The 16,783-nt window shown below is 42.2% G+C and overlaps 1 protein-coding gene across 1 annotated transcript in view; it reads right to left on the minus strand.

Annotated features, from left to right (window-relative positions):
- Window positions 1-16,783, minus strand: part of UHRF1BP1 (UHRF1 binding protein 1) — a 60,359-nt gene that overhangs the window by 25,364 nt on the left and 18,212 nt on the right. The window contains exons 2-10 of the mRNA XM_033919225.1: window positions 15,427-15,589; window positions 12,096-12,134; window positions 9,326-9,417; window positions 8,526-8,715; window positions 7,508-7,648; window positions 5,138-5,308; window positions 2,444-2,621; window positions 1,275-1,361; window positions 67-234 (exon numbers count right to left, since the gene is read on the minus strand). Coding sequence (XP_033775116.1) covers window positions 67-234; window positions 1,275-1,361; window positions 2,444-2,621; window positions 5,138-5,308; window positions 7,508-7,648; window positions 8,526-8,715; window positions 9,326-9,417; window positions 12,096-12,134; window positions 15,427-15,589 — 1,229 coding nt within the window. The remainder of the gene's footprint in view (window positions 1-66; window positions 235-1,274; window positions 1,362-2,443; window positions 2,622-5,137; window positions 5,309-7,507; window positions 7,649-8,525; window positions 8,716-9,325; window positions 9,418-12,095; window positions 12,135-15,426; window positions 15,590-16,783) is intronic.

A 16,783-nucleotide genomic window follows, 5' to 3' on the forward strand; every position in this document is an offset into this window, starting at 1 on the left:
TATATAAAGGAAAATAAAAAAGGTGAGTGACTGAATGCCATTTCTCTCACAGCTTGTCTTCAATACCTGGCCTCTTTCGCAGTGGGGATTCTCTCGCTGGGATTCTGGAGGCAGATCCCATTGCTTCTAACAGCGCCTCCATTTTGTTCTGAAATTCATTCATCAACTCGGTGGCCCAATGTGCCCGGGTCTCCATGGCCTGGCTGTGCCGCACCCAGTGCTTACAGTTGTCTCCTGCAATACATGGGAGGAGACAGTAACTCACAGTCCTGCCAGCGATCCGGTACTATTTCCTGGTCATGCTAAATGGCTCTCCCCTACTAAATGTTCTGTTATGGCACTAGCAAAGAGACTAACAGCTCCAGTGACTTCCCAGCAAAAACACACATGCAATGTTCATCCAGCAATGCAGACTGGCATGCATATTCTAGGGATGATATTATAAAGCATATTTTACCTGTAGAAAATGGCAGTTATGAAATTGCAAAATTATACATGCATGTAAGTATGAATGCTGACAACAGCCTGTGCACCTTCACGCAATCTGCATATCAGCATCCAAGGGGCAGGGTCGAGGCTTAGTTGTAATGTATGAACATATTTGCATCTTCTTCAGAGAAGGTATTTGTGCATACTGGGGAGCTACTTGGGGTCACTGTAAGATCCTATTTTATAAAAGGCACATAAGTGCCCATAGTGACTTTAAAAAAATAAACACCTTTCTTTGATATGTCAGACGCCCTGCTAAGATACTGCTCTTAACAAGTACAGAGACAACCACTCATTGCAGAAAGAGATGTTTCCTCAGGGTAGGGTGATGGATGGGTGTAGGCTCTGTCGGGCATGAAATGTTTATTTTTATAGGAAAATCATGAATTTCATTCTACTACTCTGCGAAAGTTTCATCGTAGGCATACATAATTTTGGGGTATTGAGCCCATTAGCTGCTTTAGATGGACCAAGTTGATTCTGTTTAAATCTTTTACCGGTGTAATATTTCTTGTTTTGCGCACATTAAATACCTCGATAATACCTGAATAAATTAATGTAAACCGTTCTGAGCTCCCTTGGGAGAAGGGTACAGAAATCTGAATGAATATATAGAATAAATAAATTGCACTTGGAACATCTCTCACAGCACTGCTGTGCCGTCTCTGTTCAGGTTCCACCTGCTCTGGATCTTCCCTCCTTCCTTCTCTAATCGCCAAACCCCTTTCACCTCCAATGTTTCTCTCTTTCACATTCTTTTCCAAATAACTAAGAGACTCCCACACCTGCACAATGGAAAGGATAATAATCAAATGCCATCTTCCTAAAAGTCAACTGCATGGCTCCTCCAGTCACCCCATGTTGTGCACCACCTAAAACAAAGAAAGAAAGAAAAAAACAATCCTTGAAGAAAAAATAATCAGTAGAGGAAGGAATGTACCTATAACAGCATATCACAGGGTTTGTGGTTTTGGTTTGTTTGTTTTTTTTTTTTAAATATACACAAAGGAGCTACAGAGTGAGTCAATATACTGGTTAATCTATCCTCAACTCAGCGTCAACCAAAATCCTGAATCATGATCATGGAGTCTGAGCTTTGCAACAATTTTCTAACTGAGTTATCAATAAACGGGTTTACATCCAGAGATTGGCAACTTGATATAGTTTTTGACTGTATTTGTCACAGAAAACCCTTTTTCACACATTTAGATATATTCAAAGATTTTACTGAAGGAAGTATCTTCTGAAACTTGTACCATATAAAAGAAAGTGATCTCACTTATCTACAAGTTCTCTGATGTCAACAACCTCATGGGATGGCACACAGGGATCTCGTGATCTATGTCTTCTGCACTGGAGGAACACAGAGAACTTTCCAGAAAAAGCTTCTGAGAATGTACAAGATTAGGTTGGGTGGGGGGAGGTAATGATCTGTATGAATCTTGTAAAGATATAAGTGATATCTAAAGTTGTTCTATTCCTTTTTTCTTGACCTTCTCTGTACCTATTCTAAGTCCACTATATCTTATTTTGAGATATGGCGACCAGAATTGCACACAGTATTCGAGGTGCTGCCATACCATAGAGCGATCCAAAGGCATTATAACATTTTCATCTTTGTTTTCCATTCCTTTCCTGATAATTCCTAACATTCTATTTAGCCACCACAGCACACTGAGCTGAGAGTTTCAACATATCCTCAACGATGACACCTAGATCCTGTTCCTAGGCAGTAACTCCTAAAGTGGAACCCTGCATCACGTAGCTATAGTTTGGGTTCCTCGTTCCCATACGAATCACTTTGCACTTGCTCACATTAAACGTCATCTGTCATTTTGATGCCCAGTCTCCCACAATCACAAGGTCCTCTCGCGATTTAACAACTTTGTGTCAGCAGCAAATTTAATTATTTCACTAGTTATTTCCATCTTTAGAACATTGATATCCCATGTACCTGGCTCCCGGGTCTGGCTGTCATCACATATGTGCAAATCCAGCCGTGAGATGAGCAGGTGGTAGGATGGCTCTTTCATGTCATATTTCTCAAAGTACTGGCCAATGCTACTGGTGCTCTGGCTGCCTGAGAACGCCTGGGACCAGGACTGATGGCCACTGGACGCAGATGGGGTAATCTACAAGAGACAGACCAGATGAGAATTTCTGTAGATCTATCAGTGTAGAAAATAAAGGTAGAGAATCATTTGTGTGTCTTTTATACTGTAATTCTCAAACAGAAACTTAACCTTCTTAACAAGGTTCCCTATTGTCCCTTTCTTTCATTGTCTCTACTTTCTTATTCACTGTTTTACTGCTTGACCTTTGCCCAGGGATCCCCATTCTTCACTCTTGCTCATTTCTGCAGAGAATAGGAGTGTGTTCTGAACTGATCTGGAGGGATCCTTAAGATCTGCTCCACCTTCTACACAGATTGTTGTTTTCTTGATAACTACAGATACCTTTGGGAGCTGTAAAAACTCCCTCTCTGCCACCAGAAATTGGCACAGCCTTGGCATGGATCTTTTGATCCCCATATCTAGGCTGTCCCATTCTGCTGCTATAATTTCCTTGACTGCCCAGTGTAGCAAGGTCTTGACTGGCATTTTAATATCTTTTAAAAGCAGATTTTCATCCTTTGCATTTTCCACTATTTACTTCTCAGAAACTTTTAAGGGCAGTTAAGCAATTAAGTAAGGCATTCCCTTTTTTTCTATGGAAGGGGGCGCATTGATTATGTATTACTCCTACCGGGTTATATAATAGTTGGTCTTTTCTTTATATTCTCGTTCTGGATTGTACCTCCTATTCAGTCTGTGCTTGTTTGAATTGCAGATGTTAATTCTATTTTATGTATAAAATCAATAAACATTAGTGAACTTAAAAAAAGGCAACTCCCCTTACAAATAACTACTATTGTGGTATCCTCTCCTTCGGCAACTATCGGGATCCATGGAATCATCTGACCCCAGTGATCAAACCTTATCCCAGACATCTTCTGAACTGAGCCTTGATTTTATCACCCCAGAGGGCCCTGCCAAAGATTGCAGAGTACTTTCTTAGGTTCTGGCAGACCCTCCACCAAGCCATTCAGAACACAAACAGCACAAACTCCGGGCTAAAAACTTGGCCCACTAGTAGCTCCAAAAGTGCAGTCCCTGGGCCCAGACACCCTCTACAAACTCTATCCTGCTCATTACTAGAGGCACCTCCTTAACCAAGTCTTCTGCCATTGATCTCAACATGGCATTGTTTCCCATCAAAATTGGGTCTTCTGAGAAGTTTTACAGCCCAAAAAACATCAACCACCGACAGCCTCCTCCAGATGTGGGTCCATTTTGACAGAAGCACCGGTTCTGCTTACCGAGCTAATTACTCCGATGCAGTCATCCAAACAAGCGCAACAAGTTCCACCTGCGGTCAACCCCATTCGGTAGTATCTAAACACTGCACAGTTGCATTCTCCCTATGCAGCCATGATAAATTTGCTCTGACAGCCTGACTACTTGCTAGGAAGCCTGAAGATTAGAAGCCTTCCATCTCCTTCCCCTCACTCCTGCATTGAGAGTGAACTGCCCTGGCTGCTGCAATGGACAGACTGAAGGCAGAAACATTTATTTCAATGCTCTTTATTTTTTATTATTTTAAAACCAGCTAGCTGCCTCTAGTGTGCCACCCAAGGTTCCCCTCCCAGGAGTAGGAGAAAGGGCTGAGAATAGTTGGGTTTAGACACCTCAAGGATTTTCTACAGTGGCTCAGCCAACCCCAACCTCTAGCAACTGCAGCCCTACCTCTCGTGGCCTTCTCTTCTCTCTTTTAACCCCCTTAGGAGACCCCATCAAGACCTGGCCTAACAGACCAAACATTCAAGTTACACTGGATGCTCCTCACCATCTGCTGGAGACTGAGAATTACTGACTGTCTACTGGTTGCATAGGATACTTATATAGTGATGTTATTGAGCTACTCATTCTCCATTTGATGGCAGGAGAACATAAACCCAAGCATCTGGATTGGTCTAAAGGTACATTAAGGAAATGATTAGATTTTTTAACACGTGACTACACTTCTCCCTCTGAATTCGCGGTTTCAGCATTCACGATTTCGATTATTCAAGGTTTTTAGCTTGCTGGCTCCTCCCCCCAAATTACATCAGTTTGCATAGAGAAATTGCTGATTCCAAGTGTTTACAGAAAAAATCGCTAATTCTCAACACTTTCTTCACCGTGTTTTGCCTCTCCTTCAGGAACAGGCCAGGTGTTATTCGCGGTTTCACCATGGTTTTTAATAGAAAACAGCGAATAACATATGAAAAAGTTATTTGTGGTTTTTCTGTATTTGCGGTTCTGTTAATCCCCTATCACAGCGAATACGGAGGGAGAAGTGTATTCTGTTCTTCTACTTAACTGCTCACATACGTAATATGTGCAAAGAACATAAGCAACTTTCATACACATTTTATGGCTGTTAATTTTCAAATGTATTACAACATAGGCTTTTCCAAAATTGCTTATCCCAGCTCCTGACTATAATGAAGACAGACCATGGAATGTTTCGTTTTCAGCAAAATTTAGACACCAATGTGGCTTATTACATTAAATATGATTGATGAAATCATTAACTACAGCCAGAACTACTGTCACCTGCTATTTACCTGCAAAGGCTCAGGTGCCATGCTCTTCCTTTGCTGTGCTGATTTCTCCATGACTTCACTTAAAGACTTAGCATATTTCATCATGGCTTTGAGCTGCGAGTCAGTCAGGACCCATAACAGGTCATCAAGAAGAAACATCAGCTTTGATGCCACCACATTGCAGTCCTTTGTCTAAAATAATAAAACAAAAATAACCCCCTCCAAAATAGTGCAAACTGCCATGAGAATTTTTTCATTCCATCTCAGGATAAAGCCTAGTTACTTACCGTTAACAGGTGTTATCCAGGGACAGCAGGCAAATATTCTCACATGTAGGTGACATCATCCACGGAACCCGGTAGGAATAGTGGTAAACGTGAACTGTCACTAAGTTTTAAGAAACTTCGCCAAGTGCCTTCCCGCCCAACGCAGACTCGTAGTGCTTCAGTTCCGTAAGCCAAGCCATACTTACAGTCCAAAGTGTGTAGAGCTGTTTCTCCAGGATGAGAATGAGGCTTTGGGAAAATAAAACTAGAAGCACAATGGATTGATTCAGGTGAAATTCTGTGACTACTTTTGGGAGGAATTGAAGATGGGTCCTGAGAGCCATCTTGTCATAATGAAATACTGTTTATGGTAGGTCAGAAACCAATGCTTGAAGCTCACTCACTTGACAGGCAGAAGTGACAGAAATCAAGAAGACCACTTACCAAGTGAGAAACTTAAGATGAGTAGATACCATTGGTTCAAATGGTGGTTTCAACAAACTAGCTAGGACTACATTAAGGTCCCAGACAACCGGAGGCAGACTGAGCGGAGGTTTGGAGTTGAAAAGTTCTTTCATAAACCAGGAAACAAGTGGATGAGTGAGCCAGAGGTTTATCGTTGACAGGAACATGAAAAGCAAAGCAGTCTTAAGTCAAAGTCCAGAAAAAAAAGCATTTCTTCGCTCCGTGGAAAACAAAGAACTGAGGAACTGCAAGCCTACTTCGAGCAGGAAGGCACTTGTGCGTGTGCGGTGCAGGCAGTCGCAAAGTTTCTTAAAACTTAAAGTGACAGTTCACTTTAAACACTCTCCATACCGGGCTCCGTGGTTGACGTCACCCACAAGTGAGAGTATGCTGCCTGCTTGTCCTAGGAAAATTTATAATATTTGATTGTTTCTATTGCTACGAGTGAGTGTTTGCTACTTAGAAGTGTGATGTCAGGTAGACTAAATGAATATTAAAATGAAATGAAAATGTGAATAGCTGTCTTTTTGAGGTAGTTGTTCATGAGTAAGCTACAGTGAGGAAAACGCACAAAAGTCTGGAAAACAACAGAGTAACAAGATGTAGAGAGGCTTGCAAGTGGAGAACGTAAAAGCAGGGGAGGAAGATGAAAACCAAGGACTGAAGTGAGCCTGGAGTGATTTTCTGGATACAGGGAAAAGCTAAAAGACCACGATCATCCATTATATCACTCAACTGCTAGTGAGCAATCAGCCAACACAGATTTATCTAATTCCACAGATCTCCCAAACAAATTCATTACATTACATTAGTGATTTCTATTCTGCCGTTACCTTGTGGTTCAAGGCGGATTACAAAAAAGATCTATCTGGCCATTTCCAGAGGAATTATAAAATAGTTAGGGAGTAGTCAACTTGGTTCAAAGAGATGAGGTGGTTCTTGTGGTGTTAGGTTGTTTTAGAGAGTGGGGAGGCATTAGGTTGATTTCGATTGTTGGGTATTAGGGATTTTTTAAATAGTATGGTTTTTATTTATTTTCTAAATGTTCTGTAGTCAGTGGTCGTTATCAGCAAAGTAGAGAGTTGGCGGTCTAATCTCGCTGCTACAGGCAATAAGATATCCCCAATAGGGATTCACCCATAGAGCGAGTGAAAAATACCTTAACTACTGTTTCCCTCAAGGCCATAGCTATTGGAATATCACTTGGGGGAGTGTGTGGCATAGTGGTTAGAGCTAGTCTCAGCACCCTGAGGTTGTGGGTTCAAAACCCATGCTGCTCCTTCTGATCCTAGGCAAGTCACTTAATCCCCCATTGCCCCAGGTACATTAGATAGAGTGTGAGCCTGCCAGGACAGATAGGAAAAAATGCTTGAGGACCTGAATGTACACCACTTAGGTTATAAGTGGTATATAAATGCTAAAAATAAATAAATAAATACCTTCTTACTAACTTGTGGAGGTTAATTTGTGCTACCAGCTGCATGATTCAACACCTCAATGCAGCATAAGCACCCGTAAAACCACTCCTTTAGTAAAACAAAACAAAACAAAAAAACACACAATTGAGGAAAAGTAACTTTTGGTTGGAATCAAATGGTACCAGGCTGCAAAGAAAGCTATTACTCTGTGTATTAACAGATCCAGAAGAGAATACACTTACCCTCCTTTTTAGAGATATTTGGATCCTGCCCTGATTGGTAATTAGTCTCAGAGGGGTGCTTATTGGATCCTGATCGCCACTGTCTGTGGCATCAGCCTCAATGCGAAGGGTCTGCCAAGTCAACTCCTTGAATGTTAAAACCTTCCAAGGGAAACAAAGAAAGAACTTCAGTGAAAGGGAATTCACGGGGCGCCGCCCCCTTCAAAAAATGATGCCATAGTGGCTGAAAACTTAGATCTGGTGGAGACTGCATCCCCTATTTTGTATTTCCAGGCCCCTCCCGCACACGTAACACCTACCTGTTTGCCTTCCCCTCCTTGAAGGGCTGTATCTACAAGAGATTCCTTGATAGAACACTGTCATTCCAAGCTGGCAGGTGGAATAAATGTCTAACCACCCTCATTTCTAACACATCCTCCTACCAAGCCTTCAGGAAATCAATCAAAACCTTTCTCTTTGACAAATTTCTCTGATTCCTCTCTGCCTTGTTGTATCTCTGACATACTTATTGCATTTCTGACTACTCTACCAATGTAATTGACAATATTCTCTGTAACATCACTGTCTGTGTAGTCTCTTCCTATGTAAACCACTCTGAACTGCTTCTGGTATTGCGGTATACAAAATAAAGTTATTATTATTATCTGGGCACTGAATTGAGTACCAGATAACTGTGAAATGTAGCAGTTTTTCAGATTTACCAGAAGGTTTATGTGAATTTTCAATGTAATAAAATGAATATTCCTAGACACAGAGTATGGGTGGCTTTTTTTGTGTTCGTGCATCATGGCCAAGTGGCTTGCCAGAGTTTATAATTTTAATAGTTTACTATACCAGTCAAACTGACTAGCAGAGCACAGAGGTGTACAATCTAAAATGCAATAGAAAAACATACAATAACAATCGAAAAATAAGTCCAATTAAGATAGAACAACAGGAGAAAAGAGGAACAAGTGAAAGAAAAGGAAAAGCAGAGCCCCTTTCATCTGTGTATGTAAATCGCAGTGCAAGTACATACCTCACCTCTCTGGCGATCCGTTACACGAGTGAACCTCAAGTCACTCTGCTGCCAGTTGGGGTTCACACTGTATCCTTGAAGCTGCCACAGCTCGAAGGAGGCATGGAAGGCCCTGGCATGTACCTTTATTGTGATAGAATTCACAACTATATACATTCCCTCCACCACCTTCTCTGCAAAACCATACTCACTGTAAGGAGAGAAGAAACAGGATTAATAAGGGGGGGTAGGATCCACTACAAACACAAGAATGCTACTATATTTTTATATCATTTTTATATTTTTATATCATTTTTATTAAAGAGGCAACCAGAGAAACAGACAGTATACAGTATACAATAATTGGCAGTAACATTGCAAACTGAACCATAAGGCAAAGCAAATGCGGCGGAAAACAGAGAAGTTGCTAGAAAGAGGGACCTCACAAAACCCACCAATGTGGCGCCAAAATAAGGAGCCAAAGCTGCCAAGGCATCAATTGTGAGCGGAAGCAATAAATCAGTTCAAGGAACAAGATCTCTCTCCCAGTCCAGCCGCATGGCCAATCTGTTTTCCCCGTCAGCCCCATAATTTTTGAAAGCCCAATCCCCCAGGACAAAGACAACAAGCACACCATACTACTCAAAACACTCACACCACAAACATACCTCAGGCGTACTCCCCAGTCAAACTCCCCCCCTCCCCTCCCCTGTTTAGCAGCAGAATGAAATGATGTGAAGAGTAAGACAGCAATCATACATCATAGGGCAACGCATAATGCCTAAACTCAGACAGATAGAGAAGAATGAACAACAAATTACCTCTGCCCTGCAGCAAGGGCTATGGGAGACTGTCCATTGGGTGGCCGGGGCTCTTCACATGTTCTCATCTCTACCTCCACCTTATCCAGGTACTGTGAATACAGCAGGGATGGTAATGAAGTCACATGCAGCTCAGAGGCTACTGACTGGCAGAGCATGGGGGCTCATAGAAAGAACAGAAAGCCAAGTATTTATGAATGCATATACCAGTTGTGTTCAATGTGAGGCCAGTGAGTCAATGGTGGCCCTCCAAAGACCTTTTGGGAACCCTGTCCCTCCAACCTGGTGGGATCAAATACCCGTTCCCAGTGCTGCACTCTTTCCGCAGATAATGTGAGTGATGTAAACATGCTATCTTCGGCGGCAGAAGGAAAGCTTCTGGGGCTGCCAAAGACAGCGTGTTGATGTCACTGCAAGGTTGGGGAGAATCAGGGGTGGGGGTGGAGAGATAGTACAGAGATGCCAGACTGTGGGAATGGAAGAGAAGAAGGGGAGAAAGAAAAGCGCCAGACTGCGGAGAGAGAGAGACAGAGAGACGCCAGACCAGGGAAGGAGGAGAGAGAAAGAAGCCAGACTAAGGTAGGGGGGAAGGGAAGGACGTTCAGTGAGTTACCGGCACCACTTTTTGATATGCAGGAGCAGTTAAGTGATATGCAGAACGCAGTGAGTACTATTTCTTTTTAATGTTTTAACAACTATTGCATTTTTACAGCACAAGTAATTGCACTTTTTTTTCTTTGTAGTTTTCAAAAAAAGTCCCCCGACGAAGCCAAATTTCGGCGAAACGGGTCCCGTCGGGCTCTTATCACCATAAAAGATAAGTGCATTAAATGTTATAACTGATCGTTTTGAAAAGTGATAAAGTGTTAAGTGCATAGTTCACTGAATTTAAAAATTTTTTGTCGATCAGTTTAAAGAGGTTTTTGACCGATAATAGAAATCCTGTCCCTGCTATTTACCACCTTTGAGTTCATATTCTTCGGTGGTGCAGGTGTCTGAGGTCATTTCCTCTTATTAATAATTATTCACATAGTTGTGCATAGGAAACCTGTTTCTTCATTTTTGTTATTCCAACATTTGAGGTTTCGATCCATTCCAGTTTTCGGATATTAATATACCTCTGTTCCTTTTGATATTGAAGCCCCATATTACAGACAAACAAGATCCAGTATAGGAAAAGTTTGCAAAAACTCTACAAGATCAACTTGTTCTTCAGTATTCTCCCATTCTTTTTTTTTTAAATATCTTTATTCATTTTCAAACTTTCATCAAGTGTACAGACATCAAAAACAACAACATTAAAATACAACACTTGCGATTCTTTCTAATGCATCTTATAATACATATAATTATAATTATCCCTCTTCCCTCCCAACCTTCCCATTACTATTTTCTAAAATGAACAATAAAATGTAAACCCTCCCCCCTCCCCACTTTAGATGGTGTATATTTCAATAGAAAATGGCATTTAATAATTACAATTTATAATTATATGTATTATAAGATGCATTAGAAAGAATCGCAAGTGTTGTATTTTAATGTTGTTATACACCATCTAAAGTGGGGAGGGGGGAGGGTTTACATTTTATTGTTCATTTTAGAAAATAGTAATGGGAAGGTTGGGAGGGAAGAGGGATAAAAGCTGTTAATGGCTCCCATATTTTAATAAAATTCTTATAATTACCATATTGTATAGCTAATGACCTTTCCATTTTATATATGTGACATAATAAATTCCACCAAAACTTATAACTGAGTCTACTATGATCTTTCCAATTATTAGTGATACATTGAATGGCGACTCCAGTCATGATCAATAAAAGCTTATTATTATATGAAGATATTTGGCTCTTTTTCCTCATAGACATTCCAAATATTATTGTATCATAAGATAATGCCACATGATTTTCCAATAAACAATTTACTTGATTCCAGATTGAATTCCAAAAGGCTAAAATATAGGGACAATGAAACAAAAGATGATCTAAAGTCCCTATTTCAAGGTTACAATGCCAGCATCTATTAGACTTTGAACTATTTAACTTCTGTAATCTAACCGGGGTCCAAAATACTCTATGCAAAAGAAAAAATCATGTTTGTCTCATAGATGCAGACAATGTACATCTCATCCTCCAAGACCAAATTTGTGGCCATTGAGAAGCTGTAAACTGATGCTTAATCTCAATGCTCCAAATATCCCTAAGACCATTTTTAGGCTTTTTTTAACAGATTCATTAATAATTTTATACCACTGTGCGGCCTGGTGTCCCAGAAAGTTCGCCTGAAAGCATAAAAGTTCCAAACTGTATTGGGTACTAAAACCTCTCCATTCAGGGAACCCCACCTGAATGGCCTGCTTCAATTGCAACCACCTAAAACTTTGTGATTTATTTAAACCAAATTTATGTTGCAACTGTGTAAAATCAAGCAGTTTACCATTTGAAATAATATCATTTAAAGTCCGTATTCCTGCAATCATCCAATGCTTCCAGATTATCTTAAATCCGCCAATTTGAATCTTGGGGTTTAGCCAAATGGTTTGATTTATTGATTTACTATTAGGAATTCTAATAGAATGTTCTTTTTAATGATGCCAAACAATCACGTAACCCTAACCCTCCTCGTCACCCAAGGACTAAGTACAACCCGAGGAGTAGTGAAAGCAGTACAAAGGAAATAAAAAGTTGTTTTTGGAGAGGACTATTGCCAGAATATTGAAGATTGTGTAAGGCAGAAAAAAAAAAACAAAATGCACAAAAGGGAACATTACCAAGCAAATGGGATGAGTCTTCAACTTTGTCCACTGAATCTGTAAACAGAGGCAGACATAATTGAGATATTAAACAAGCTTTATCTGCATTGCTGCAAATCCCACATTAGCATATTTTACTCGCAAGGTATGCACCAAAGCAGGTGCCTAAGGCCCCTCCCCCCTGGGAGAGGCTTTAGGTGCCTGAGCCATTCAGGGTATTTGACCCCTCCCAGTGCATCCCACGATGCACCGAGAATGTCCATCATTTTGAAGAGGCGGGCATGCCAGCAGGAATAAGTAGACATCCCTCCTGCCAAACTTCAATTAAAAGGTACGGGGGGGGGGAGGTGGTGGCAGCCTCTTTTGGAGGGGGCTCAGTGGGGATGTGGGACCTTGGGGGCAGGGAAGGGGGCACCTTTTTTTTTATGCTCTCCCTGCCGGCCGATCAGTTGAGCCAGCGGCTTTGGGGTTTCCCCTGCCACTCAGCTGTTTGGGGCTTCCCTTGTTGGTTCAGCGGTGGGAAGCCCAAACAGCTGAGCAGCAGGGGAAACCCCAAAGTCGCGACAGCTTTAGGAAGTCCTGCCGACAATGATTGGCGGGGGTAAGGAGAGCAGCAAAAAAATTTGCCAGGAGGGACAGAGAGGAGCTGTGCCTAGCGATTATTCTTCTGAGCAGGCACAGTTCCTCCCCCTTTTACCGTCACTGCTCTGCACAAATAGTGTGCATATAATTTGCATGCTAGTCGTGCTGAGCATCAGTAGTTGGGGAAAAATTGCTCCTGTCATGGTAATTTTTACCGTGGCGTCAAAGCATTGTGCATCTGGACCTATGTGTGTTGTTACATACCCAGCCCTCTCCTTCCTTCTCCTCCTCCACTCCAGAATAGAGGTCTGCACGGGAACGGGGATCGTGGGAATCCTGCGGGTCCCTACGGGAATCCCCCCCTAACCCACGGGACTCCCACGGGGACCCCCCTCTGGCCAACGGGACTCCCACAGTGATGGAAGGATTTTGGAAGCAGGGTTCGTCCATATAATATAATGGACACGTCAGCCTTAGTAAAAGAGGGGGTTTATAAGTTAATTACCTGAACAGAAAACAAAAAAAGGGTTCCACCAAAGAGATTCCACAAGGAAAACAGCAAAAGAAACTGTGGAATTGATGATCCTGTCAGAAGTAATTGCTGCTTTTTATTGGGACTGGCGGGGATGGAGGTAATTCCTTGCAGGGATGGGTAGGGACGGAGAGGATCCTGGTGGGGACGGGTGGGGACAGAAAGGATCCTGGCAGGTACAGGTGGGGACGGAGAGGATCCTGACGGGGATGGATAGGGACGGAGAGCATCCTGGCAGGGATGGGTGGGGACGGAGAGGATCCTGGCGGGGATGGGTGGGGACGGAGAGGAGCCTGGCGGGGACGGGTGGGGACGGAGAGGATCCTGGCGGGGACGGATGGGATTTCTGTCCCCACGCAACTCTCTACTCCAGAACACTATCTGCAAAGTGCATAATACAGATGATTTTCATCACATTAACCCCCTCTTTTACTAAGGCGCTAACTGATTTAGTGTGCCTACACTGATTTCGCATGCACTAAATGTTAACGCGTCCACAGAATAAAATGGGCGTGTTAGCATTTAGCGCACGCTAAATCAGTGTACGCGCGCTACATCAGTTAGCGTGCCTTAGTAAAAGGACCCTTAAAGGATGGGCAAAAACAAAACAAAGCTTTTATCACCCTCTAAATGAAGAGTTATTTTAAATAACTCCTTCCCCTACTGCTTGGGACCACAGAAACATTGCAGGTGTGAAACAATATGATGGCTAAACAAATTTCCATCTTTTTTTTTTTTTTTTGAGATATTGCGTAGTGACACTCTTCAATCAGCCCCCAAGAGTGGCTGCATTTTTTTAATGCTTGGATCCGTAAAACGCAAAAAACAAAAGGAATTGACCCCAAAATATCCACAAAGAAGAAAATCCAGAGAAAACCAACAAAAACTCTGTGGAGTGACGATGTTCCTAAATGGACTTTATTTGAAAGTGTCAAAAGTTCCAAAGGTACACTGAAATCATCCACATAAAATAATTCCATCCACATAAAAATAAATCATCCACATAAGAGCCTTAAAGGATCTAGTCCGCTAGGGATACAGGACCCAACATGGTCCGCGTTTCGACAAAAAGTATTCTTCAGGGGGTCCCTGGGGGTCCTATAAAGGTGTGTACGTGGGAAACAATTGTGTGGTGAGCCGGAAGTGAGACACTGCTTGTGTTTGCAACATTCTAGAGCTCAGACTGTGATGTCATAATGCCTCATTCCACCAATGCCTAAGCTCCGTCCTCATCCGTACAAGCCTCAAACACTTTAAAATCCTAAGAAGCAAAAAACAAAAGGAACTGACCCCAAAATATCCACAAAGAAGAAAATCCAGAGAAAACCAACAAAAACTCTGTGGAGTGACGATGTTCCTAAATGGACTTTATTTGAAAGCGTCAAAGTTCCAAAGGTACACTGAAATCACCCACATAAAATAATTCCATCCACATAAAAATAAATCATCCACATAAGAGCCTTAAAGGACCTAGTCTGCTAGGGATACAGGACCCAACACGGTCCACGTTTCGACAAAAGTCTCACTTCTGGCTCACCACACAATTATTTCCCAATGTTTATATGACACCCAGGGACCCCTGAAGGACACTTTTTGTCGAAACACGGACCGTGTTGGGTCCTGTATCCCTAGCGGACTAGGTCCTTTAAGGCTCTTATGTGGATGATTTACTTTTATGTGGATGATTTTAGTGTATCTTTGGAACTTTAAGACTTTCAAATAAAGTCCATTTAGGAACATCGTCACTCCACAGAGGTTTTCTCTGGATCCGAAAAACACCTTGAGAGCACGTGTAGATGCAAATTTTACTGTGGCTGGGGACAATCACTGCCTGAAGCTGCTAACAGATTGACTGCCATTATTTTGCTTATGTAATACCTTTCTCACCAATCCCCACCCAAGCAACAATCAAGAACCAGCAAGTTTTGGTGTCTTAATTCCTGCTTTGTATAGAAAGGCAATAAGACACTTGCTTTTAAATGATTCATTTAATCACTTCTCAAGAAGATCAAATTATTTGGCTGCTGAGGCTCAGGGTCATTTTTTTTCAGCCTTCAGCTCTCCACAGCATGTCCTGGAAGCTACATGATACCTCAGTACCAGTGAAGATGTCGCCAATAGCTGGAAGAAAAGGGCCAGCTTTCAGAGCAGGGTTTAAATTGCATCCCTGTGGCAGATGACCTAAGCTTTCTTTTTCACTCTTTTAGGCTTTGCCTCTGCCCCCATTTCACTTACACGGATGGCAGCCTTGTTGCAGAATACCCGTGTGATGGCCAACCAGGTGGGCAGCTCCAGCACATTCTGTAGCACCTCTTCATCCAGTTCTAGGTTGGTTAGCTGGCCTTCGCCTTTCAGAGTACTCAGATTGATCTTGTCTGGGGAAAGGTTCTTGGTAAACCTGGTGAAGTGGAAGCAAAAAGAAAGTATATCAGCATCAAAACTCAGTCATGAGAAAAGTACCTAGATTTCTGCGATTCTTTGCCTAAAGAAACCGCATACTTTCAAATATTTTTTGGGGGGGGTAAATAATTTTTTATTAATTTGTTGTTTAGAAATACATACAACACAACAGCAAACTTTAGGAACATAGCAGAACCAGTAAGGCCTTCCGTGTTATTCCTTCACGAAGACCTACAGAAACCAAATCCCTCACCAAAGGACCCCACTGAGCGGCGCGGGACCAGACAGGAAGCGCAAAGGTCACACTCCTGCATTGCACCGCTCTACTACCAAAGCCAGCAGGACAGCACGCTGGACCACCGCAACTTTTAAAAAAGGTACCCGGGGGGGGGGGGGGGGGGGGGAAGGTATAGTCGCTCCACAATAATAATAATAACTTTATTCTTCTATACCGCCATAGTCAGGTGACTTCTAAGCGGTTCACATTGAAGAGGGCTGGACAATCAGCAAATTACAGGATGCAAAAAGAGAGGGTACAAACATTTTTGCATAAGAAATGGACATATTACAGCATTTTGCATAAGAAATGGACATGAGGGAGATATGGGTCTCAAGTATACATTATGAGCTCATACCACAAAAAATGCCATAAAGTCTGAGAAGGCCTCCAGCTCCTGGGGTGCAGAATCACCCTGAGATAACTGAAGCATGCAGTCTTAGGCTGTGGAGGGTCCGCAGCCGTACACATAGAACCATTAGCCGTGCACCAAAAACAAAACAGGCTGCCCCACTGGACTAGCCGAGCATTTAGTCACCTGCTTAATCAGGGGAGAGGCTAAGCTTTGCACTGCTACCACTTCCGGCTGTGCCATGTGGTGCAACAACACTCCAAAGTCACCTAAATTTGCGCAATCCTGGCAAGATGTCACACTAGGAGAACCCAATGACCCCATCCCAGCAAGTTTTAAGGCAAAAATTGCAGTTGGAGAAGCAGGGAGCTTTTGAAAAAAGGATTGCTAAAAATCCAAGATGACCACCGCTAATAAATCGCAATATTTTCCATATATAGTAAACAACAAAATCGATGATTTTAGGATTTTTCAGGTGGGGGAACACAGGGGGACATGCAGAAACCTTCAAAACTGTGAAATTCAGAACTCTCCCCCATTCACCTCACAAGCTGCGACAGCCT

This window comes from Geotrypetes seraphini, chromosome 13, assembly GCF_902459505.1.
Source record: "Geotrypetes seraphini chromosome 13, aGeoSer1.1, whole genome shotgun sequence".
NCBI classification, from domain to species: domain Eukaryota; kingdom Metazoa; phylum Chordata; class Amphibia; order Gymnophiona; family Dermophiidae; genus Geotrypetes; species Geotrypetes seraphini.